This window comes from Cyprinus carpio, chromosome B11 (assembly GCF_018340385.1).
Source record: "Cyprinus carpio isolate SPL01 chromosome B11, ASM1834038v1, whole genome shotgun sequence".
Lineage (NCBI taxonomy): Eukaryota > Metazoa > Chordata > Actinopteri > Cypriniformes > Cyprinidae > Cyprinus > Cyprinus carpio.
Genome location: NC_056607.1, coordinates 11960614 through 11987873, shown reverse-complemented (window position 1 = coordinate 11987873; position 27260 = coordinate 11960614). Strand labels below are relative to the sequence as shown.

General features: G+C 37.2%; 1 protein-coding gene across 1 annotated transcript in view; it reads left to right on the top strand.

Moving 5' to 3' along the window:
* Positions 1-25326, top strand: part of LOC109098308 (protein diaphanous homolog 3-like) — a 328141-nt gene extending 302815 nt beyond the window's left edge. Inside the window, 1 exon segment of the mRNA XM_042733923.1 lies at positions 24270-25326. Within this exon segment, the coding sequence (XP_042589857.1) occupies positions 24270-24505 (236 nt within the window). The 3' untranslated portion in view covers positions 24506-25326.
* The last annotated feature ends 1934 nt before the right edge of the window (positions 25327-27260 follow it).

Sequence of the window (27260 nt, the reverse complement as noted above, 5' to 3'; positions counted from 1 at the left end):
TTTTTTAACCTTAAACTGTAATCAAATAAGCACTGCTCACAAACGCTACTTTATCAGGCATTACAGGAAAGATTAAATGAAAATGACATCGAAGCTTTTCTGAAGACAGTCGGTTCTTTTCAAAGATACATTCATATAAAAACACCTGCGCTGCATTTTAATTGTGAAACGTGCAGTGTTCATGTTTTAACAAAGTAGGCCTATAAGCCTCTTGGAAAATCTAGCTATTTGTGCCGGTCAGTTTTGATATAGTGATGGGCCGCCACGACTAACTCAGTGTATGGGAAACACTTGGACACTGCTATACGTCAAATGGCTGGCATAATCTGAGTAATAAAATTTAAAAAAAAAAAAACTCATATTAGTGGTGAAGTGTCATCTGATTAGGCTGTCATACACTCACTGGATGTCATGACAGCAGTGTCACGCAGAAAAACATTAAAATATCTCACTTTCACTTTAGTTTCGGACCATCTCCAAAAAAAACATTTAAAAAACAGTTAACAGTTTATCAAAGAAGGAAATTAGTGCTCTTGAAGTACGAAATGGAGGCGGGTCTGGATTGAAATCCCTCCGGATCTGGACCAGAGTCCCTACTTTGAAAAGCACTGAATACAACTTGAGTATCTCAGTTTGGAATCAGCCATTATTAAAAAAAAAAAAAGTAAATTAAAAAAAAAAACAGAACCTTGGTCATACAAGAGTTTTTCTTGTCAGACTGATGCAAATGTACATTTTAACATTCTGAAACTGCATCTAATCAATTAGAACTGGAGATTTCAACACGCACTTGCCATTTTTCTTTGCAATATGCATGAGGCAGCACGTTCTCCACTGTGGCATGAGCAGACTCCCACCGACAGACCAGCCACAGCTATCAGAGCGCAAAGGAAAAGCGTATTCTACCACATTACTGTAAAGCTCTCTCTCTCTCTCTCTTGTCTGTCTGTCAGTCTCTCTCTCTCTCTCCCTCTGACTCCCTCCATCTCTCTGTGCTGTGGATGACAGAAGCAGTCCTAACAGCAGAGGGTTCACACACAGTGGTGACAGACAGAAACCCAAATCTCAGGCTAAGCCTCATGGGGAGGGTTGTCACGGATCGTTATTGCGCTTGTGCTCCAAACCGGAGCTGTGTGGTGTTTACAAGCGCACCACAGTCAGGGGAGATGGGAAGAAAAAAGCTTGCAGAAATGCTTAACCCCAATTCTTGTTCTATTATGTGTTTTAACTCTGTGAAACCTGTTGCTGTATGCTAGCTTTTCAGAAACAAAAAAAGTAAAGAGTGACTACTTTTGTTGCAGTTCTTTCCTGATAGAGTAGGTTGCAAATTTAGTAAAGCTAAAAAAATTGCTGTGCCATTCATACCTCGGTGGGCTCAGGAATGCTCCTTTTGTCAAATCTCTTACCATTCAGATGCTCAAGCAGAACGTTATCAGTGTCAGCTCTACATCTGTGACTCATTCTCCTTCTCAGCTCCTTTCCATCTCTCTTCTCAACCATTTTCCTACCCCTTGGAATAATTCTTTGTTTGCTATGATGACCACTGACAGGATGCTGAAACTCTTTTCCCCCCAATGAAAGATTTTTCAACTTAGTTCCTGAATTTAAATTGAGGTAAGAAACCGTATACAGAATTGTAATTAGAATTGTAAGTAGAATTAAAATTAATTTAAAGGGGTCATATGATGCGATTTCAATTTTTCCTTTCTCTTTGGACTGTTACAAGCTCTTGGTGCATAAAGAAGATTTGTAAAGTTGCAAAGACTAAAGTCTCAAATCCAAAGAGATATTCTTTATAAAAGTTAAGACTCGTCCACACCCCCCTGAAACAGCTCGTTCTAACACGCCCCCACATTTTTACCTCACTATCTGGGAAGATTTGCATAATGCTGCCCAGATGCAGCGTTTCAGAAAGGCAGGGCATAGAGGAGAAACAATAATGTGCAGTATGTGGAAAATAATGCGTTTTTTGAACCTTACATGGCATAAACACATTTCATTACACCAAATACACAAAATAATGTTCTTTTTAGCAACATCATATGACCGCTTTAAAATCAAAGATTCACATGATTGTAATTTTTAAAACTGAAGGTTTATAGACCTTATGCATGGATGGATGGATGGATGATATATATAGGGACCTATGATTTTCGCGATGAAGAAAACGCAGATGGAATTGCGAATGGAATCAGTTATTTTAGAGATGCTTTTGATTATTAAAATTTAAAGAAACCATTTAAATTAAATCTTTAAAAATTGAACTTAAAAAGAAGAATTTGGTGAAAAAAAATAAAATAAAAAATAAATAAATAAAATTTGAGGAGAAACCTAACCATCTGGCCGTAAAATGTTTGCTTTTCTTAAAGTTTTAATAAATTGCTTTTAAATTAAGTTTCATTATTTAAATTAATCAGACATGCTTTTTGATTAATAAAATTTAATTTAACCATTAAAACAGAGTCTAGAGAAATTAAAACGTAAAGAAACAGAATCCAGAAAAATTGTAATGGGAAAAAAAAAAAAAAAAAAAAAAAAATTAAAAAACAGGTCTGTTGAGAACAATGAGCATCTTGCAGCTCTGAGGCCTTCATGCCTGCTGCTCTAGAACTCATCTGTGTCTTTATTGCATTGACGCTTATGAAAGCCTCCATTAAAGCCTGTACAGTCCAGATAAACAACAGCCCTAGTGCTCTTGTGGATCTTCTGTCTACTCTAGGGCTTGAAACACACCTGTCTTTGTATGATCTCTTTTAGAATTTATATTTAAATGTGGCTGTGGGTTCAATCAGTATTCCACCTCACATTAGATTTTAATTTGACGTGGCTGGCATTCATCGGAACACTCTGTAATGACCATACAAACTTAATTACGCTAATAATCAGGAGGCCCACTCAGACTCAATCCCCCCATGAGTTGTGGTTGTCTGCTCCAGGCTGCATCTCCTCATCTCTTGATGAAGGCACTGAGGCCAATTGACCTCTGTGAACATTCAGATTAATTGCCTCCCCTCTTTCTCACTTCACTCTCCTCCTCTTCTCTGCACCTTCAGCCATTTTAGATATTTGGAAGCCTTTCCGTAGCAGTACACTCACAGGAGTGTGTGTATGTGTGTGTCGTACTTTCTGCCTGTTCAAATTCTTGCGCTGAGATTTTGATGAATGAGAGAGGTTGTTCGGGTTGTGTATTTCTGTGTGTTTGGGTTGGATAGTAGGGGTTTGCTGAGTAAACAACAGCGGCACAGAGTTTGGAACAGAAGCTTGACACCTCAGTGTTATTTTGTGAATTTTAAACCCAGTTCTCAATTCAACACCTCATAAGCACTGAGCAAATCTTTCGTGCTTATAAAACATACTGTAACACTTACACAGTCACACATTTACCCTGCAGCATAATAAAACCAGCACTGTTGTACACACTTTTAACAGTAACAGTTAACATCAATTGCCCCTTTAACTATTCACAGTCACACTGAGCATCAGTTTTGTGTGTGTGTGTTTGTGTGTGTGTGGTCAGTCTCTAAACAAAATTGATACACACTCTTGCCAGTGACATGCTCTAATGCACAAGATAATATTACAGCATTTTCTTGCAATACACATATACTCCATATATATATATTTTAGTTATAAAACATTATACTTATAATTTGTTAGCAAATTAACAGCAGTTCTTAAGAGTTAGTCAGATGTATATATGCATTATAAAGCTTAGATGCTAAGCTTATAAATGGTTTGTTTTGTGTCAGGTATTTTTTTTTTTTTTTTAATTAATTATTTCCCAGGTGAAAGTGTTAAAATTCAAGAAGCACAATTATTTTAATATCTGAAACAAGTGGTTGAATGAAATTTAATTTCAGTTTTCATATATTTTCACACAGTGTGAATAGGCTTTAACAATACTGACTTTAAAATTCACAACTTAAAATACCACAAAAACATATACTACTTATTAAGATAGACACAGTAATAACTGCAAGGAAAAAAATCTCTTCTTACTTCACACAGTAACTTCCACCAAGGAAGTTTAACTCTGAGCAGGGGCAATTTTTGGATTTTCGTTTTAGGGGGGGCTCAGACCCCAATAAGGGTAAAAAAAAAAAAAAATTGTTTGACTAATAGGGTCATGATCGTTTAATAAAGTATACGTTCATATGTGTGAAGGGCAGCATTTTCACTGGAAGAAACAGCTGTGGTGTTAAAGGTACAGTAGATGGGAAACTGATTGTTCCCCCATGACATTTTGTAAACTGTATTTATGACAAAGAATGACACAGATGCAGATATTATAACAATCTTATCGATAAACACACAACTTGTCCTCTGTTTCTCGCTCTGCGCCGCCGCAGTCAACGGATTGAAGAATACGCTGAAAGACGGGGAGGAGTCGATCGAAGTCTGCTGCCGTTTTCATATGAAATTTAAAGGGGACTGAGGCTAAAGCCCCCCTTAAAATGGCCTAGCAACGCCCATGACTCTGAGTAAACACAGCAAGTCACTTTTAAACTATAATCACTATTGCCATTATTTAACAGTTGCCACAGACTGCTCCGAGGGCACATTTGTTTACTTGCTGATGTTGTCTTTTGTTTGTGCAAGTCTTTATGAATGTGCTAGTGGGCTGGTAATTGCAGGTAGGGCACTGCAGGGGGCCGTACAGCTCGCTGTGATGCTGTAAGGCATGAAAACCCTGTTGCTCTACAGCAGATTGTGTGTAAACCAATCTCTGAACATGTGTTAACAGAACCAACTTTTTGCCACACCTGCCAATGGGCGGTGACATGATAAAGATTTACACCCAAAATTTTTTTTTACTGGCCATGAAACTTTTTGCAAAAACAGGCAGTTATTACTACTACAATGACTAAACATATTTGCAATGTTTTTCATTTGTCCTTTAAATTTATTGATTTATTAATCAATGTCCTTTAACGTTTTTGAATTTCTATTTTTTTTTTTTGTTCCTAAAAAACAAATTGTTGAGATTCTTGTCCTTTGCATGCTTTCGGCAAACAGAGCAGGCCAGCGTGTTCTGAATGTTTCACACACAGTCCGTTTGCAGTGCTTATGCTGTGCATATTTTTTGCTGTGCTTATGCTGTGCACATGGCTGTGGTCTGGCAGTGCGTTCCAGGAGCAGTGTGTCTGCAGCAGTGCAGCAATCATTTCTGCACCGAGCCTATTTTTGCTGTGCTGCACGCGCTGAATTTAAGTGACATGGAAATGTAGTAATTTCACAATAAATAGATATTATAAAAAGTCTACTGTGATTCACAGTAAACACTTGGCTTTTTAGCTAGGTTTAAAGTAGTGCACTTTTAGATAAACAGTGCACTTGTGGAGGTAGAAAAAAAAAGTTAAGATTGCTTGTATTAAAAATTTTAATGCAATTGAAAAGGCATAGGAGGCCACTGATTCTGTCAGTGGTAAGTTTTAATTTAAAATGTTTGTGATACCCCACTTTTAACGTAATAAAAGTAGGCTGTTTGCTGTGGTTAAATTGCCACTTGCTTGAGCAACTTACAAATCTAGAAGTCAAATGCATTGAATAATACAGTTTAAACTGTATTAGATATGTCTATAACCGATTGTATTACTGTACTGTGATAAAAGAGGATCACAATGCTGAAAAAGCATTTTCAGTAAAAATGTTTGGATTTGAAATCAAAATAATAGATGTTTGCAATAATGGATGCAAACACATCCTGTAAAAAGCACAATGAGTCCGTGCTGCTTCTGCATACGCATATGTAAAGCACATGGACTGCATATAAACTGCAAGTATGTGTATCAAATACACAGTATCAAAGTCGCAGTATCAAATACAAGCCAGTCTCGATTTGATCCATTGTCAGTGAAACACAATCTCTCGCTAACACCAAGAACCATCATGAGTTTTTGGGCGGAACCACAGGTATGTGTCACCACATTCTCGGGTTATGAAGAATAAAGAAGGCAAATCTTCAAAAATAAAGCAGCAATATCTTCTCAGGTAAAAGTTATTAGCACCGTGTCTAGGGACAAGCTAGCCATCACATTGCTCTGACCTTATCAGCTCGTTTGTATCGTATTATTTGATTCGCTCTTGTTGCTTATGACAGAACAGCTAATCACGATGATCTCATCTTCAGAAAAGATTGTTTTATTCGCTTTTGTGAGAAACAGTGAATCCCTTGAAAAACTGGCTGTTGTTCTCATTGCATTGCATTGTTATAATTCGTGAAAGATTTAACCGCCAACTGGCAACTGACACTGTTACATATACTCACCAATGCCAATTTTTACTCTCATTTGGCGCTTTGCGAGTGTTAATTTTAGGCCCTATGTGAAAATAAAAACATTAATGCTTTGCACCAGTAGTATTCATTGCATGCAACCTTACCATTTTCCTTCTATCTCTTACCAGTTTCGATAATCCTTTGGAAATGGATTATGGTGCTAAAATCCTGTAGACGTATCACTGTAGACATGCTCACACAGAGGGCTTTTGTTTTCTTAGCCCCGATCATTGGATCTGCTCTTTGTTAAGTCAATAGTCCTTGAGGGCTACCAAGCAAGTCTCCAAATGACTGTACCTGAAAACACCCAATATACACTGGTACAATTCAATTACTCCTGTTTCCCTGTTCTATGAGGTCAAGGGAAATGTTCACTCTCTCAATTGATTCAAATCAATAATTTCAATCTAATCTGCAGCCTGTCCTTGCCACCACAAGCCATTGCACTGTCTTTATGGATTATTGGTCCATCAGATACAAGCTTCTCTTTGTGTCCCATACATCATTAGCCTCCAGAGGACTTCTGAATATTTCTGCCGTACATTCAGGTGGGATTTAAGAGAGCTGTGGGAACAAAGATCTCTTTGGTGCTTGTTATTGTTCAACCTGTTTTGATCTGGCTTTGTTTCATTGATGAAAAGCTAGTCAGAGGTCAGCCGCATTAGTCTAAGGTCACTGATTTGTGTTCATGCATCTCTCTGACGATGCTTTATCAATTAGAAGAGAGAGGACTATTTGTTCTTGTCCTCATTTAGATGTGGAAGGAATTTATTTATTTCTATTTGAGAACTTAAAAAACTTAACTGCTTAAAAACATTTTCTCCATCACAGCTCTCATCTTAATTGCAATTATTTAAACATGCCTCAAGAAGATGCATCATGCTAAGTGTGATGACAGCAATAATAAGCATTGATTATTGCATTTATTGTTGCAACACAGCAAATTTGAATATGTAAGAGCTACTTGCATTGGTAAAGTTTTTTTATTAAAATGTATTTTTTATTAAAATATTTTATAACACTTTACAATAAGGTCCTGTTTGTTATGCATTAACTAACACGAACTAACAATTAGCATTATATGTACAAAGCATTGATTAACATTTAATAATGTAAAGCTATTCATTGTTTTCATGTTAATTCAAGGTGCATTAATTAATAACAAATACAAACATGCATTAGTAAATGTTGAAAGTAACATTGACTCAATTTCATGCTATAGAAATATTATTTATTTATTTATTGAGTGTGTGTGTGTGTGTGTGTGTGTGTGTGTGTACTGGTAAATGGTTTACGAGGACACCAATGTGTATAATGACATGGGTACTACAACACAAACACAATTTATTAAAACACTTCCTGTGTCCCCATAAATCAAAAGGCTTAAAAAACATTGAAATTCAAAAATTGGCAGTAGTTTTCTGTAAGAGGTAGGTTTAGATGTTGGTGTAGGGTGATAGAAAATACAGTTTGTACAGTTTAAAAACGATTACACCTCTGGAGAGTCCCTGTAAGCCACAAATGTAAGTGTGTGTGTGTGTGTGTCTGTCTGTCTGTCTGTGTATCTGTGTAAAATTGTACATATTTTAGTCTGAGCCAATCCAAGTTCAAGAAAAATAAACTAAAATAAAATGCCATCAGAACAGTTTAAATATAATACTATTTTTATAGTGATTTTATTTATTTGTTTATTTATTAGTATTGTAAAGAAAGGGCCAGGTGTTTTTTTTTTTCCCAGATCTATCGCTTCAAGTGTGCTGTTTATGATCTTTCCTCAGCTCTGATATTAGATTATAGTCTGTCTTTCTCTGTCTTGGCAGAGGTTTCCGTGACGTTCTACAGATGAAGGAGCTTATTGGTGCATGTCTTTTTAATTGCTCCATCTTTGTCCAGGGGGTAGTGTAAAAATATACACACGTTATCACACACCCACTCAGTGCACATGTACACAAAAAAAACATGCACATCTCACCGGACAGTCATGCTTCAGTTAATTTGCATCTATTTTCTCTATCTCTTCTCGTAACGGATCATCTATGACCTTCAGCAAGGTCTTGCATTAGGTGTAATTGTGATGAGAAGCTTGCCACAGCGGTCCAGGAGCTAAATTAACCATTAGTATTGCCCAGAAGACTCCCACCGCTGAACTCTAGTATAATGATGTGTTGTTCACTACACCACTGTTACACATGAAAATGTGTGGCATGCAACTTTACTGCTCACTCGTTACCCTTTCTTGATACGAGGTCTGAAAGTGTTGGCAAATGCGTTAAAATGTTTTTATTTTTTTATGTGTGTGTGTGTGTGTGTGTGTTTGTGTGTGTGCACAGTGGAAATGCGACTCAAACTGCTATAAACCGGTCCCTCTGTTTCAAATGTCAGGCTTCTTCATTATTAATCTCAGCATGTGGTGGACAGAAACGCAGCAGTAGGTACTTTTTTGTTTGTTTATGAAGAATGTGCAAATAATGCTTTTGCATATTTTATTAAAGACTGTTTTACGTCTTAAAAATCGCATTTTTATCAGAAGCATCGTTGCGATCTAATTAAATAAGGAGGAATGTTTTCAGTGTGCTGTTTACAGCTTCACGCATGGGCAGAACCGTCAAGAGGGTTCTCTCGTTAAAAGGGCGAGCGTGCTGAGTTTTCTCCTCTTGTTTGAGAGGGAAACGGGCATGTGCTGGGCGAGGGAAGAGGCGAGAGAGACTATGTCAGAATGGCAATGAGAATTGACCTTTCACGAATGCATGAGGCATCTGCTCTTATCGCCTATGCCAAAAGTCTCATTAGAGATTATGTGCTGAAACAATTTGCCTTCTTTTGCCTCCGTAGCCATTTGTTTAAGTTTAATTAAAAACATGTGACCTTCAACCTGCTTTTATACTGTCTGAATCGGGCTTCGTTCGTTTCTACTTGGGTTCTATTGACCGGAGCAGGATTAGGCAGGCTGATTTGATTAAATGTACCGCAGCTGTTGACATTAGTTGGGTTATTATTGTTGTATTAGAGATACAAAAGGCAGCGCCGCAGTTGGCCCGAATTCATAGAAGAACATTTAGTGCCCAAGGGTTAACACACTGTTCAGAAAGGAGAAAAATTAACCTTTGCATTGTGTAAATGTCAATCTCAGAAGAAAATAAAGCCCATATCATGTTAAACAGACAAAAGTGTTCTTTTTCTTAACCTTGTGTGATTGACAGATGTATTTTTATGACCATTAACTGTAAAGCTTTATAATTACTAAACGGACAGTTGCTGCTTTAGCCCAGGTGAGGTAAGGATTGAGGTTAGTCATCATATTAGTTCTTTCAGAAAAGGTGTCAGTTTGAAATTATACAGATTTGAAATATAATAATGTATAATTATAATTACTTAGTAGGAGTTCAGTATCAGTAAAGTATATAAACAGCAGTATCACATACAGGAAAATAGGCACTGCAGTGCATTTGCTAGAAATTAAAATTTCTCTTAACAAACCACTGCAAAATAGTGTGTGGATAAATTGATTCTCAAATTGTAGAGTGTTATGCTAGTAGTCCATTTAGATGATAGTGATTGTTAAATGTAATATGTAAAAGTCAAATAATCAATTGTTTGTGGCCTGATTTTACAGGTTTTCTGTAGTCAGCCTCTGTTGGAGGTGTTTAGATGAGGCCTGTGTGGAGAGCAGGCTAAGGAAAAGGAAGCGTATTCGAGTGGGGAGGAGACTGGGAGAGGAACATACGTTTTAGATGCGGACAGCCTGTTTATCAGAACGGCCCTGTCTGCTTGTTAAAGAATGCTCGAGAGCCTGATGGAGCCGCCTGTAATATGATATGGCATATGAGATTTTATTTTTAGGACAGAGGAGCCTCCGTAAGAAAGGTTTATGGGGTTTTGAGTGGGTTGATCTTTTAAAATATTCAACTTCAATGAAATATGGAGCATGACTTGAGGCTGTTTTGAATTCATAAGTACGTTTCACAAGGTTGGATGTGCATATTGAGAGCTGTTGAAGGCAACTGAGAGAAAAGCCCGGCGACTTGAGGAGTCCGACTCAAAGCCCGGGGTGGAGCGGAGCGGAGCGAACTTCAAAAAGTCATTTAAAACAATAGTTCTGTTTGATCTGATGATGTAACATCTCACCTGATCAGAATCCAAGGTTTTACTGCAATGGATCTGAATATTGATTTCTAAAACACAATTAAGTCGTGAGTGACCCTTGACTGAAAGATTTTTGGCACGTTAATAAGCAACCGGTGGAGACTTATGGAAAACTAGTCTATAGTCTGTAATGAGAAGAGAAGTTAATAGCAAACATCAGCTATCAATGAAGTGTTGGTCGTTGCCCATAGTCATTAGGCAGCGTTAGCCATTATCCGTGTGTGGAGGTGGTAATACATTACAGCAGAATACGATCAATTACGACCACCCCTCACATAAGTCCCATCTCGGTTAACTGACAGTCTGTCTGCACCCCTCCGCTCAATCCCCCTCTTCCTTCTCCCTCGCTCCGTCTTCAGCTCATCAGTCAGTCTACTCATTAACCTAAAGGACTTTGATGGGAGAAAAAGGGAGAGATAGAGAGAATGATGGAGAGAGGAAGTGTCTAGGGAGAGAGAGCGAACAGACTGGACTAGGCTTGAATCAATAGCACTTCATGACAACAGACAGGAAAGGAGCCAGTGAGGAAGTGTTAGAGGAAGAGAATATGGGAAACAGGAGTTTTTGAATAAAATTACTGATGACATTTTTTTTTGTTGACGAAAATCATTTTTGAATTTTAGCAATGTTATGGTGTGTTCAAACCAAAAACAAAATTACTGCAAACACGTAATATTTTACATACAAAGTCAATGCAAAGGCATGAATAGAGGCGTATTCGCGCTAGGCAACATGAATGACGCGAAATGTGCAACGCATGTGCCGCAAATGCCCGATATTTGCCTCAATCGTGTCTTCTGCGCAAGTTGAAAAATTTCAACTCGAGTGGAAAATTTGCATGATGCGTTCTCATGCAAGCCAATCAGCAAAGAGTTTATTGACATGTCCAGTTGTATCAGAAAATGGAAGAGAGCATATTGTAGCCATCTAGGCACCCCAAAACTTATGATATAGATACGTGGAACATAGAAAACAATTAAAATCAGTTGTAGTGGTAGTTGTATTTTATGAGCATGGCTATAGAGCTACTGTAAAAAAAAATTAAAAAATTATAATGTCAGTGTACTGTACAGTATATACAATAGTAAAATGTAACACACATTAATGCGGAATTAGTCGTAATACTCATTCCCCTCTGACAAAATACTTTGTATTTTGTCATGCCATAATAATTCAGAGAAAATACATATAACTTTAGTCCAGACCAGACCTATTCTCTTTTTCCGGTGCTGTGAACCCAGACACGCCGGCGTTTGGCTTTCCGGAGTATTTGGGACTTACACAATGGGCACACCCTCGTTTGATCATGTGATGTTTTTATTCGCGCAAGTGCCGCGAAAAACATTCCATGAGTAATCTAGAGCAAGTGATGCGATGTGCTTTTTGCTTTGCGTTTTGGTGTGAACACACCATTATATTTTGTTGCTGTGGGTATACCTGAATAATGTCCTATAGTTAGAATGGATTGTTTAAACTATAATGTACGTATTTAATCAAGTCTTCAAAAACAGGCATTTCATATTATGGCAGCAATTATATAAGTAATAATTAATAATGGATATCAATAAAATAATAATTATTTAATAACTTTTATCAGCAATTGACCGGCTTTATATTTTGTTTTATAATTTTGTGTGTTTAAATTTATAAATGTTTATACATTTTTCTAAATCTTTTTTGGTCTGGTCGACTAAAATTATATACCTTTTCAGTGCGAGTAAAGTATGTTAAAATGAATAAATATGGCATGACAAAAACTATGACTTAAAAAAAAAAGAAAGGAAAAACCAGGAATCACTGAAAGGGAGTTTGGGAATAGTGGAAAGATGGAGTGAGACAGTCGTAGACAGCGATGTAAATGAGGGTGGGCTGGATTGAATAATTACCCATCCCTGCAGCACCAGGCAGACAGACGTCCTGTAGCAGAAAATATTCAGGAAACTCATCAGGTTTGGCATTCAAATGAAGATTCCTTCTCTCTAATTACTTTAAACCCCAGTCCAACTTCCTGTTCTGTGGAGCTTCACAGAGACTGCCAGTGTGACAACTGATTTCGTTTGAATCTTTGCTAATTGTGCAGCTCTCCAGCCGTTCGCCCTAGTTACCGCGAGCAGATTCACAGTGACAGATATACGTTACTTCCAATTAGAGGTACGTTTTCACCCACATGCATGTATCCGCACAAAAATGTTCATGAACTTTTGCATTGCAGTAGAGCAGCTCATAAAGAGAGCCTGGTCCTGATCTCAGCGAACTGTCTGTCTCACTTAGCGAGTGTCAGGGGACAGTCTGCAGTGTCTCATATCTGTCACTAAATCAGTTTCACACTGTCTTTCTAGCCAGCTTGTGTCTGATAGTTTGTATCTGTGATGCCAACAGAGTGTATTCGATTGGGTTGACCAGAAGACACCTGGCCTTCAATTTGAGCTTTTGTTTCTGAAGGTGAAGATGAATTCAGTAGACCTTTGAGAAGACAGACAGGGAACTTTTGTAGTAAACAGTCATTTATCAGACACTTATGTCATAAAATGGTTCCCAGGACACTTATTACTGGGACAGTAGCCCTGGAGCATCCTGGGATTGTTTACTTCCCAAAGGTACAATGGTGATAGCTAAAGGACTGCTTTTTATTGGGTTTGAACCATTTAGTTACTGGCCTCAATCTTTAAACACTATACAGAATGTTGGTGGACTCATCCAGGACCTTACAGAGATTACCAAAACAGCATTTATTTTTGAAATAGAAATTTTTGTAACATAAATGACTTTACTGTATATTTTGATCTATTTAATACAGGCATGCTAATGAATAAAATAATTAATTTATTGCTTTGAAACGGTAGAGTATACAGTATAACTTATTTAGTCTCCAACATACTACTCCTTATATATACAGTCTGCAATTATTGAGCTGTGTATTTTGCATGTTTTTTTTATTTGTACACAGTTGAAAAATTTGAATGTTTGTTCAAAATGTTTTACATTTAGTTAGACTTTGGTCTGGTCTGGACTAAAGTTGTATGTATTTTCTCTGACAGTAAAATACATTAAAATGAATTATTATGGCATGACAAAATACTGACTGAATTTAAAGCACTCATTACACTCCAAATGTGTATGACTTTGTTCTACAGAACACAAAAAGGAGATATTTTGAAGAGTTTTGGTAACCAATCCATTTTGGTGTTTATTTAAAAAAAAAAAAAAATCTTCTATGTTCCACAGAAAGTCATACATGTTTGGAACAACATGAGGGTGAGTGAATGATGACAGAATTAGCATTTTGGGGTAAGCTGTCCCTTTTAGACAGATAAATCACATTGTAATCAAATCACTGCATGAAATGTAAAGTCCACCTGAAGCAATGAGGTGACAAGAGTGATGTTCTTGTCATATTAAGTGATCAAAATGGTGACAATGGTCTCAGGTCAGTAGCTGCCATGTAGCAGTGATTAGGATGGGAATGTGAGAGAGTGGCCTGTATAGAGCGACCATCTGTGTCCTTACACTGGGGTTTAGATCACACGCACACACACACACACACACACACACACACACACACACACCACTCCATTGATCAACACTTCTCTGGGGTCTGATCCTCCTGATTCCCCCCAAATGCTTTTGTTTGTTGTGCTTGTCAGGGAGGATCTAGTATTTTGTTTGCATCTGGCCAGGTGCTGTCCAACCAATTTCTGTTTGCTTGTAAACCTTTTGTTTCGGTAAGACACAGTAACGTTCAGTTAGTCATATGATTGGGTCAGACTCACACTGCAGGGCACAGGTTCCCCAAATACATCCCCCTCTCTTTTTGCTGAACTTTGTGGCCTCAGATTGAATCGCTTGTTCGTTTATCCTGCATCTTTGAGGCTGGGTTTGTCTGTCTATTATTGGACTTGTGCTGGTTTGTTTGGGCAGACGACTGCTAGTTAGAGCGTGTATGTCAAAGTAAATTACTTAAGAGCGTATGTCCGCAAACACAAGTGTGTGAATCACAGATTGTGACCTTCCTGTGACCTGAAATAGCTGAATCGCTCTCATGTACGTACATACTGTATGCTATGTAGTGTTTAGCTCTTTTAACCGCTAATGTTGTTCAAAATGCCATACTGATTATTTTGTCAACATCAAAGATCTCTCTAGAGTCTCTCTGATGCTGAGATACAGATGTTTCATCTCAGAATCATGAAACAGCACAACATGCATCTCTCTCTCTCTGTCGCTCACTGTGTTTCTCCCCCCTTATCCCCTAAACAAATATCATTTGGTGACATTCTCTTCTCTCCTCGGGTTCAAGTAAGCATTAAACCGTTTTCATTTGTAATTAATTTTTGTGAGGCACTGAATGCTGTGGGATTACAACTCCCCACTGCTGCTCTTTGTTAAATACTCTGATTATTCAATACAACTGCTGCACGGAGAGAGAGAAAGAGAGCATTCATACAGGTACAGAGTTGGAGTTCAGATTACACCCAGACTTAGACCCCTTTAAGGCCTAGATTTAGACCTCAAGACCCATATCTGTCAGTCTAAGAACCATGCTGGGTAAATGCAGAATTAATGAGCAGCACAATCAGACTTCATGGACCCCATATCAGACAGATTCATCAGACAAAGCTGGAGACTGAACATTTGTCATTTCAAAACTGTATGACTGACTTTCTTTCTTTCTTTTCTTTCTTTTTTTTTGTGGAATTTAAAAGATTATATCTTTTTTTTCCATACAATCTTCTTTTATGTTCCACAGAAGTAAGGCATGCATGTTTGGAATGGCTTAAGGATTAGTAAATAATGACATAATTTTCATTTTTCTTTTTACAAAAGTGATCCATTGTTCACCCTCTTATGGCTTGCTTTCTTCTACATAAGAAGCAATTTTGAAGATTGTGTCAGCTGTTTTCATCCATACATTGAAATTCAGTAGGGTCCAGAACCTTTAAACCCCCCAAAATGACATAAGGCTTGCATGAAATTGAGAGTTGACTGCTTTTCTGAAGCAACATGATCAATTTGTATGACACCCAAGTTAAAATTGAAGCCATTTTACATGTAAACATACACTGACATTGAATATGGTGACACAAACCTCAAACTTCATGATACTTGGTTGTGGCATGCAAAAATCAATGACGTTTTAACTGACGTTGAGCTTAGTTGAAATATTTAACATTAAGGTTAGCTGAAAGTATGTTGTGTTCTGCAGATAAAAGTAAGTCATACAAGTTAGGAATGACATGAGTTTGAATAAATGGTATCTGATTTTACATTTTTGGGTGCATTATTCCTCCAGAAGTTGTTGAGGTGGTTGCTACTTTGGCAAGCTGGTCTTGTCTTTGACCAAAACCCGAAAACCAAGATCCAGACCCAAGCCACATTTGTGTGATCTCAATACCTCAAGATCTCTGATACACAAATGGATGCAAATGCACCCACACAAAGGCACATAAAACACAAAGAGATGCACACGCAACATACACAATGTCTTTGGAGAAGAAAAGGGAACCTCTGAATTATGCTGTTTAACCGTGAATCATTGCTTATTCTCTTTTTCCGGTTCAGTGTTCACACTCGCTGATCCCAGAACAACACATGGACCAGCTTTGATATGCATGACTCTTGCTTGGGTTCAGGGGTTACTCTTCTACTTCAGCTTGGCAATTAGAAGGTCACAGCTTCTCTGGAACCTCCTCTCCTCCTTCTTTTTATCTTTGTAATATTAATTGCCTTCCCACTGTCATAAATGTCAGACAAAGACCATTGAAACCCATAAAAATATGCTTTACCTGTGGCACCAGTGGGTGGCTGTTGGGTGCCCGGTGGATGAGGCATGTCTCTGCTGATATGCTTAATTACTGCTTGACTCATGTAGGCATAAGGTATAATGTGCAGGTCATCGCTCTCTGAGTCCTTCAGTCAGACAAAGAGGGACATTAGAGCATCATGGGCTCTGAATTACAGCCTTCTTTATCGGTCAGAGCCACCGCATCAAATACGCACACACAGTCTCTGGTAGTCTGACATTGTTTGCCATTTGCGCAGAACCAAACCCATATTCTGTCGCCCAAGGTTCCCTGTTATTCATGTGGCAGCCCATAATCACGTCCCTGTGCACCGTAAGGCATCAATTAAGGCATTATTTATTACCAGTAGTTCTGGTCTAATTCACCCGCTCAGAATTAGCTCTGATTTCCCTTGACCTTGTCCGCATATGCCATCTCCCCTTTTTCCACCTAAATGTAGATAAACGAGTCTGCGCAGAGTCCAAACGAGAGGGGCCAGTAGGACAGCCCGATCATTAAGCTAAATTAAGACATCAAACTGTAGTGTTACATCAGCTTATGTTGCTGCTATAATTCACAGCAGGCCATTTTATTTTTCTATGCTTTTTCCATATTTTACTTTTTTTTTTTTTTTTTTTTCAAAGTGAACTTTGGTTATGCTTTGGGCGTTGGACATTTCTTATCGTTATCAGTGGTGAAAACAGCTGTGCTCCTTAATATTTTTGGAACATTTAAAAGAACAGCATTTGTTTGAAAAACAACATTTTTCTGTTTTATTGTGAAAGTTACTGAAACTTTATGTAAATATGAGTTCTACATGGTTTGCATATATACACAGTGCTGTTCAAAAGTTTGGGATTAGTAAGATTTTTTAAAGTTTCTCATGCTCATCAAAGCTATATTTATTTGATCAAAAATACAGAAAAAAAAAAACTAATTTTGTGAAGTATTTTAAAATACTTCAACATAAAATGTATTCCTGTGAAAGCTGTATTTAAACATCATTGAACATCATTACTCCAGTGTCACATGATCCTTCAGAATTCATTCACATATGCTGATTTATAATCAGTGCTGGAAACAGTTGTGCTGCTTAATATTTTTTGGGGACCCGTGATACTTTTTTCAGGATTCTTTGATAAATAAAAGTTCAAAAGTACAGTGTTTATTCAAAACATAAATTTTGTGTTGCAATATACACTACTATTCAAAAGTTTGGGGTCAGTAAATTTTTTTATTTTTTATTTTTTAAAGAAATGTAATAATTTTATTCAGCAAGGATGTGTTAAATAGATTTTTTTTTTTTTTAAAAGTGGTAGTAAAGACTTATATTGTTAGAAAATATTTAAATATTAAACTATATTTCAAAGTACAGGTCCTTCTCAAAAAATTAGCATATTGTGAAAAAGTTCATTATTTTCCATAATGTAATGATAAAAATTAAACTTTCATATATTTTAGATTCATTGCACACCAACTGAAATATTTCAGGTCTTTTATTGTTTTAATACTGATGATTTTGGCATACAGCTCATGAAAACCCAAAATTTCCTATCTCAAAAAAATTAGCATATTCATCCGACCAATAAAAGAAAAGTGTTTTTAATACAAAAAAAAGTCAACCTTCAAATAATTATGTTCAGTTATGCACTCAATACTTGGTCGGGAATCCTTTTGCAGAAATGACTGCTTCAATGCGGCGTGGCATGGAGGCAATCAGCCTGTGGCACTGCTGAGGTGTTATGGAGGCCCAGGATGCTTCGATAGCGGCCTTAAGCTCATCCAGAGTGTTGGGTCTTGCGTCTCTCAACTTTCTCTTCACAATATCCCACAGATTCTCTATGGGGTTCAGGTCAGGAGAGTTGGCAGGCCAATTGAGCACAGTAATACCATGGTCAGTAAACCATTTACCAGTGGTTTTGGCACTGTGAGCAGGTGCCAGGTCATGCTGAAAAACGAAATCTTCATCTCCATAAAGCTTTTCAGCAGATGGAAGCATGAAGTGCTCCAAAATCTCCTGATAGCTAGCTGCATTGACCCTGCCCTTGATAAAACACAGTGGACCAACACCAGCAGCTGACATGGCACCCCCAGACCATCACTGACTGTGGGTACTTGACACTGCACTTCAGGCATTTTGGTATTTCCTTCTCCCCCAGTCTTCCTCCAGACTCTGGCACCTTGATTTCCGAATGACATGCAAAATTTGCTTTCATCCGAAAAAAGTACTTTGGACCACTGAGCAACAGTCCAGTGCTGCTTCTCTGTAGCCCAGGTCAGGCGCTTCTGCCGCTGTTTCTGGTTCAAAAGCACACGCCTGTGCACGGTGGCTCTGGATGTTTCTACTCCAGACTCAGTCCACTGCTTCCGCAGGTTCCCCAAGGTCTGGAATCGGTCCTTCTCCACAATCTTCCTCAGGGTCCGGTCACCTCTTCTCGTTGTGCAGTGTTTTTTTGCCACACTTTTTCCTTCCCACATACTTCCCACTGAGGTGCCTTGATACAGCACTCTGGGAACAGCCTATTCGTTCAGAAATTTCTTTCTGTGTCTTACCCTCTCGCTTGAGGGTGTCAATGATGGCCTTCTGGACAGCAGTCAGGTCGGCAGTCTTACCCATGATTGCGGTTTTGAGTAATGAACCAGGCTGGGAGTTTTTAAAAAGCCTCAGGAATCTTTTGCAGGTGTTTAGAGTTAATTAGTTGATTCAGATGATTAGGTTAATAGCTCGTTTAGAGAACCTTTTCATGATATGCTAATTTTTTGAGATAGGAATTTTGGGTTTTCATGAGCTGTATGCCAAAATCATCAGTATTAAAACAATAAAAGACCTGAATTATTTCAGTTGGTGTGCAATGAATCTAAAATATATGAAAGTTTAATTTTTATCATTACATTATGGAAAATAATGAACTTTTTCACAATATGCTAATTTTTTGAGAAGGACCTGTATATTAAAATAGGAAACCAATGTTAGAAATTGCGATAATATTTCACAATATTACTATTTTTTTTTTCTTTATTTTTGATCATATAAATACAGCCTTGATGAGCATAAGAGACTCCATTAAAAAAATTACAAATCTTACTGATCCCAAACTTTTAAACGGCAATGTATATCACACGGTTCTTCAGAAGTCATTCTAATATGCTTATTAGGATATAACTGATGTATATTTTGTATGTATAGCCCTGAAACACACCCCAGCAGCACAAAGTCCCGTCAAAGGAATATTAGTAGCATGACCTTGTTTCTCCCACTGAGAAAAGTCACATTAATTTCCATGCATGTGACATTAGCCATTCACCAGGTGCCATTTCCAGCCTTAGTAATGCTGGGATGCAGTCAGACGGATGGTATAATCATTCCTAATACTTCTGTAGATTACATGGCGCACCGTACGGCATGCAGAGAAGGAAATTACGTGTCACAGATTGCATTGTGCTGAGCCCCTAAAGTCCCGATTGGTGCGAGACAGGCTCCATTGCAACTAATCGGACGCCTGTCTGCATTCGAGCTCGTTAGGTTGATCAAGTGCCCTCATCCGCTGTCACGTTTCGGCGAGTCTCCTGCCAAACTTCAGGCGAAGAGTGAGGGAAAGAAAGCAGGAAAGCGAAGAGATGAAAAGAAAGTGAGCTTCTAGGCGGCCCCCAGTGAAAATGCAAATTGAGCAAATGATCTCGAAAGTCAGAAACTGGTATTTCAGCCCTGTTCTATTTGAAAAGAGGAATGAGAGTGTCTCTCTGATGGCACAGTCTGGACGTGAGCGAGTTTTTATGAGCCTAACTGAGGAGGAACTAACTGCGTACTGATGAAAGGAACATGGCATTCAGATTTTTTACCGCAGTGTGTGTTTGCTTCACAGGCACTTGAGGGAAACTAAAAGGAAGGACAGATTTGAATGTTTTTGGAATATTAATTGAAAGATTTTAGAATTATTGGTCAGAGATACATGATTCAAATTGGTGGTCTTATTAAATTGACTGTTGCATTTAAAGTCTGGCTTACAGAACGCATTCAGTAGCATATTAAAAGGAGTACTTCACCCAAACATAATACTCGTTGTTTCTATCTAATCAATAGAGATATATTTATCATTCTAGCTGAACTTTAGCGTAAACGGTTTACATATTATATATATATATATATATATATATATATATATATATATATATATATATATTATTTTTTTTTTTTTAATGTAATGTAACATTAAGAAATTGGTAAAATATGAGTGAAATTTTTTTTTTTCTTTGATCCATAACCTTATTGAAAAGACCTGTATTAGATAGAACATGACTATCACAGCTGCTCACTTCTTCGTCTCTGTAGTACCACATCTTGCTTCTATTTTTTTCTGCTTCTTTCTTTCACTCCTTGTCAAAAGTTTAGAAAAATCTTGGCATCTGCTGCTTCTCGGTGGATGGTAAAAAAAAAAAACAGAACCTTTCAGAAGTCACTGCACTATAGCTTGTGTTTTAACACTCATTAAGACACACAGACATCATCCTCACACTAATGAGAGACAAGCAGCCTCTCCATATCAACAGGGTCAGTTTGAGCGAGAAAGGAAGAAGAGGATAAAGAAATTAAGCAGTATGGAGCCAAACAGAGTCATGTAGAGAAAAAGAAAGATTATTTTGAGAATGGGAAACAGCAAATGGGACGAGCAGGAAATGAAGGCAAAAGAGGAAGAGCCAAAAAGAGACTAATGAAAGTGGCCTGAAGCATAGGGCAGAGAGAGGCACACAGAGACAAACGAGTGCACATTCTCTCAAAGCAGTAATGAGAGAGCAGAGAAATCACTACCACACACACTCCAGCATGGCTCACCACTCACTCCTATACATTACAGCCAACATTCATCTCAAACCTCTCATTTGCTCTGGATGACACAATGGACTGCATTTTGTCCTATCCACGCTCAAAATCATAGACCTTCACACATTGATATGAGATATATACCACATTTTAAAAAGGTCAACACACATTATAGCATTCACACAGCATTAATCCTTACAGTACAACAGTTTTCAACATAAGAAATATAAGAAAATCATAAGAAATCGATTGATTGTAAGAAATATTTCTTGAGCACCAAATCATACTAGAATGATTTCTTAAGGATCATGTGACATTGAAAACAATTTAATTAATAAATAATATCATTAACCAGCATCAGAGAACCGTGAATAAGTGAATGTGTTGATAAATTATAGAAATTTTAACTTCAATAACATGTTAAATATATATATATATATATATATATATATATATATATATTGTTTTAAAATATTTAATATTTTAAATTAATATTTCACAATATTACTATTTTTACTATATTTTTGATCAAATAAATGCAGGCTGGGTGAACATACTGTAAGAGACTTCTTTAAAAACTTACAAAAAAAAAAAAAAAAATAAAAAAACTTTTAAAAGGTAGTGCTTTTTCCCGAAATTGGACTTCGTTTTCTATCAAAACAGTAAACATTAAAATGGGCCGAAACATACCTTAGACCTGCACTGAAGAGCGCACAATACTGTGTCTAGAGACCTGAATATCATAACTGTGAGTAGACTTTTTTGTCTTGGGCCAAAGACAGCACTTTGCAATTTCAAAGAAACATCCTGGCAAGCACTTAACAACACCTAGCATCATGTACGAGAAGGCACTACTCTTAAGATAATGCAAAAATCTAGTTTTTTTTTTTTTGCTATCATGGTCTTACAGCTTGATGAAGATGATTTGATGTGTTGAATGTCTGCAGCTCAGCCTAAATTTGCAGCTTAGACCTAGAAACTATTATGAGGAGGTACAAAAACAGCTGCAGTTGTGTATTTTCAGTGGGAAATTTGTTTGAGGACTGTCATGTCTGTGGGCTCCTTTATTGCAGTATTCTTGCTTAGCTGTTATCGCTGGCTCTTTTCTTCCCTCCCTTTCTTTCTCTCTCTCTCATTCTCCATCCTTTCTTGTTTGTAGAGATTGTCCTTGTTTAACGCACTCATACATCACTCTCGCCCTTGCTCCTGTGCTGAAGTGAATGAGTGTGCTTTGCACCTTGGTGAGGCTCTGTTTGTAATGCTGGAGGTTTTTTTTTTTTTTGCTGTGTGGCTGTAATATGTTCTGTCATGAGAGATTCGAGACTGGTGCAGTAATCATCGCTGATATGATGATAAAACCACTCAGCTTCTCAGCCATACTGCTCCATATAGCATTCATAGAGGACAAGGCACGGTCAGATGAATATGGAAATAATTTTCTCTTTGCTTTTGCTCTTATTTATTAATTTGCTTGTTTGTTTTTTTTCTCTGCATCTCTCCATGCATATACCACACTTATTCCTGGGTTTGTAGTGTAAATGGGGGGTCCAAAGCTAGAGTCTAAAAAAAGCCAGTTTCCACATCAGAGTTTTAATACATAAATAAAACAAAATAATAATAATGGGGAAGTCGTGGCCTAATGGTTAGAGAGTTTGACTCCTAACCCTAAGGTTGTGGGTTTGAGTCTCGGGCCGGCAATACCACGACTGAGGTGCCCTTGAGCAAGGCACCGAACCCCAAACTGCTCCCCGGGCGCCGCAGCATAAATGGCTGCCCACTGCTCCAGGTGTGTGTTCATGGTGTGTGTGTGTGTGTGTGTGTTCACTGCTGTGTGTGTGCACTTTGGATGGGTTAAATGCAGAGCACGACTTCTGAGTATGGGTCACCAAACTTGGCTGTATGTCACGTCACTCGTAATATAAAAAAAAAAATTAAAAAAAAAACTGAAAAGATAATTGACATTTATTCCTCATAATTGTGATTTTACCTTATATTTGCCACTTCATTTATTGCTTGCATTTGTGACTTTATAACTCACAATGTGACTTCATCTCATAATTGCAACTGTTAATTATTATTTTTTATTTACAGTTGTGTTATTATTTATGATAACACTTTAGTATTGGGACCGATTCTCACTCTTAACTAGTTCCTTATTAGCATGCCTATCATTAACATATTGGCTGTTTAGTAGTACTTATAAAGCACATATTCTGCATGACCATATTCTCCATCCCTAATCTTACCCAATACCCAAACTTAACAACTACCTTACTAACTATTAATCACTATTAACTATTAAGCAGCAAATTAGGAGTTTATTGAGGCGAAAGTCATAGTTAATAGTTTAATAGTGAGAACTGTACCTTAAAATAAAGTGTGACTTCATGTATTTGCATTATTTTGCTTTTTTTGTTAATATTTATCTTATTTTGTGATTTACAAAATCACAGATGTGAGAAATAATATTGGACAATTTTGACTTTGTATCTCACAATTACTCATTTTATTTTTGGAAACAGACTTCCAGTGAGTTTTACATTTTTCAAACAAAGAAAACTATTAATAATAACTGTGAATAAGATTCTGCTTTATTTGTAGGCATCTAATCTAAAGGTGCCTGCCATTAATCTTATTTTTTTATTAATTCATTTTATATATATATATATATATATATATATATATATATATATATATATATATATATATATATATATATATATATATATATATATATATATATATATAATTTACGTTCAGTCAAATTGTTATGCTGATCATTTATCATTTAAAATGTCTTAAATCAAAGCATTTTGAACTCCTCTCACAGTCTGGATGGCGGTAAGAGTGAGCAAGAGAAGGACGGTCAGAGGTTGCATCAGTCTGACCAGGTAGATGTGCTGAGGTAGTGAAGCAGTGCAGAGCATTAAGTCAGTGTGACGGCTTCCCACAAGCCCCTGCGCCACATCACAGATCAGAGATTTAGTGCTAGAAGAACAGCAGCAGCAATAAAAAGGGTGAGAGGTGACGACGCTGAGGTGAGCGAGCGTCTACGTGTTCGCCTCTTTAATTTTCAAGGTGTTGTCATGCTGTCGGCTGCATCGCTCTCAGTCTTCCTCTCTCATTTCTTTGATGACTTTAGAGCCGGCATGAACTGTCCTCAAAGAGCTGCTAACTTTTATAAACGTTTTCACGAGAACATGTTTTTTTTTCTCCCTATCTCTCTCCCTCCCTCCCATCTCTCCTGCAGAAAACATGAAGGCACATCTGCAAAGGTCACGGTCGCGGCAGAATATCAATTTCAGCTCAACACGAGCACCCACTGCCAAGGAGCCTCATTACGAGAGCGAACCCCATCCGTCTGCAGCCCACAGGCCGACCCAGCGGCCCGAGAGAGAGAAGGAAAAAGAGCAAACTCCAACGCTTTGCTCATCCAATGGTGACACGGACGTGGAGGCCTTGCTCGCCCGCCTGCGTTCCCTGTGATGACATCACCGCCTCTCGGGTTTGACCTCTGTAGTCACTTCGGTGACACAGACACAAAAAAGAAACACAAAGCTTGCAGTCACCTTTTGCTAATAAATGCCGGCGGGTTGCGCACATACGCGCATAGGAAAAGTCTTAACAATTAACCTTTCCCATCCGTCTCCTCTGCCCTTTTACCTCCAGCAACAGACTTGTTGTCCACAGAAGTGCGAGTCATTGTGCTGGACGGGTCCAGGATGAAAACTCGTCCCTGTTTTGTATTAAGCAGCTAATTACCGGACGGTTTAGAGTGACCTTTGGACCAAGCACTAGTCTTTTTTATGTCGTAAACAGACCAATTATTACTCTTTAAAGGCTTCATGCTGCTCTTTAAGGCACTCATACATGCATATTTTCACATACAGAGATGTTTGAGCTGTAGCAGTTCAAATTTGTCAAATCTATTTATCCTTTTGTGCAAAAAAAATAATAATAATAATAAAAATAAAAATTAATAACATAGCTATATCTTAAATGTTAACTATAAACCTAAATAACTTTTTTTGTGTGTGAATCTTCTTGACCTTTGTTTGTATTCATGTATATGTAATCAAATTAATCCTAAAAAAAAGTTTTAATATGCATGAAAATCTTTATTACTCACTGTTTTCTATTTTTGAGATAAAAAAAGAATGTATTAGTTGGGTTTCGTGCCCCTCAAGAGAGACGGTACTATGCAAGAGCAGCGGTTCTGTATTAGGAGAGCCGCTGACAGCAGATCCCTGAGTGCCAGGAGTATTTGTACTGCTTAGCAAACCTCACTTTTATATAATCAAAACTCCTCCTCTATCTGCTGCTTTTCCAAATAATGTTTTTTTTTCTTTTTTTTTCTTCAGACATTTTCTTTTTTTTTCTTCAGACATTTGATTTCTTTGGTTTCTTTTTATGTTTGTCTGTCTTGTTGTGTGCACGTGTTTCTTGTTGTATAATTGGCAAGTTTTCACATTCCTCCTCATGATGTTTTCTGTTCTGTTATTCCTGATGTGATTTTCCTCTTTACTGCTCTCAATCAGGCGTGACATCGGAATGCGATTACCTGTGAAATCACATCTCTTTCTCTCTCTCTCTCTCTCTCTCTGGACTTACTCCCATCACCTTTTTTGATTCTTTGAAACAACATTCCTGTTATTGGATAGACATTATTGCAGTGACATCCTTTGGTGAAATGTTACAAATAAAATAAGGAAAAGAAAAACGATGCAGAGAACTTGGTATTTTGTTTGGCTTCAAAACAGACGAATGTCAATTCTTTTCTTTTTTTTAATTTTGTTCCACTTACTCTCTCAGTCAGTTTCCCTCATTAAAAGGGTGCATATGTTCTCGTGCATCCTCTCATTCATTCAGAAATCTTATTTTATGCACGATTACCTGAGAGACGGGGTGAGGTTAGGGAGGGAGGCTAGCACCTCCTGGAGAGATGAAAGCCTCTGCTACCCACAGTCACACAATTTATTGTATTGTAAATAATAATGAATGCTCTTTCCAAATAAGTCTGTTCCAGTTTCATTAAGCTACTTGAAATGGGGGAGGTGTAGGATGCTGGTGTTATTTAGGAATGCTGGACGCTAAAAGAATGATAGCAGGTAACTTGCTGTCTATCACATTCTTGGCCAGCATCATGTGAATGACTGGCATTGGCAGCAACTGCACATGGAATTCAAGTGCTTGTCATGTGAAGTTCAGGGAAGCTATCAAATCAAAGAAAAAAAGATGACCCTGACAAATGAAATAAAATGTCTAAAATAATCATTTTAGTTGGATACTACTTTTAATCAGAACTATTTTGATGTACTTTAAAATTCAAAGAGTGTATATATATATATATGTAGTATATATATATATATATATACAGTATATATATATATATATATATATATATATATATATATATATATATATATATATATATATATATATATACAGTATATATATATATATATATATATATATATATATATATATATATATATATATATATATATATATATACAGTATATATATAGTAAACATTGTGTTTTGTGTGTGTGAATATACCTATAGGCTGTTGTTGTTTTGCACAGAGCTTGGGATCCATCTTTGTGATGATACATGGGTAACTGACATGTCAAGCAGTGACCGCAATTGCCCACAGTGTGACATGGCATACTCCATTTTAATTGTTTTATTTAATATTTTACAATGTTGCTGTTTTTACTGTATTTTTGATCAAGAAACACTACAGTTTGGGGTTGGCAAGATAATTTACTTTTATGCTTACTTAGGCTGCATAAAAGTAAATTATCTTGCCAACCCCAAACTGTAGTGTACATAAATGTATCCTAAAATATTGATCTTGAAAAAAAAAAAAAAAAAAGTTCACTTGCATGTTATTTGTCAACTATCCACTAGTACTGCTGCCTTATATATCTGAATTACCTTAGAACAAGTTCCCTTAGCAGGCTGCATATTTTTACCTACATTTGGTCTTAAATGCTTTTGATGCACTCAAATGCTTTCCAGGTAGTTTGCTTACTATCTTTTGTAACTGAGCTCAAGCATTTGAATTGAATTGAATTGCTCTAAGCCACAGATTGGTTTGGTTTGGTTTATTTATTTATATAGCACTACTAAAAGAACCAAAAAGGGTTACCCACAGTGCTTTATATAAAAGCAAACAACCAAAACACCATCACACACACACTGACCAATCTAACAATCGCAAATAACAAATTGCTCA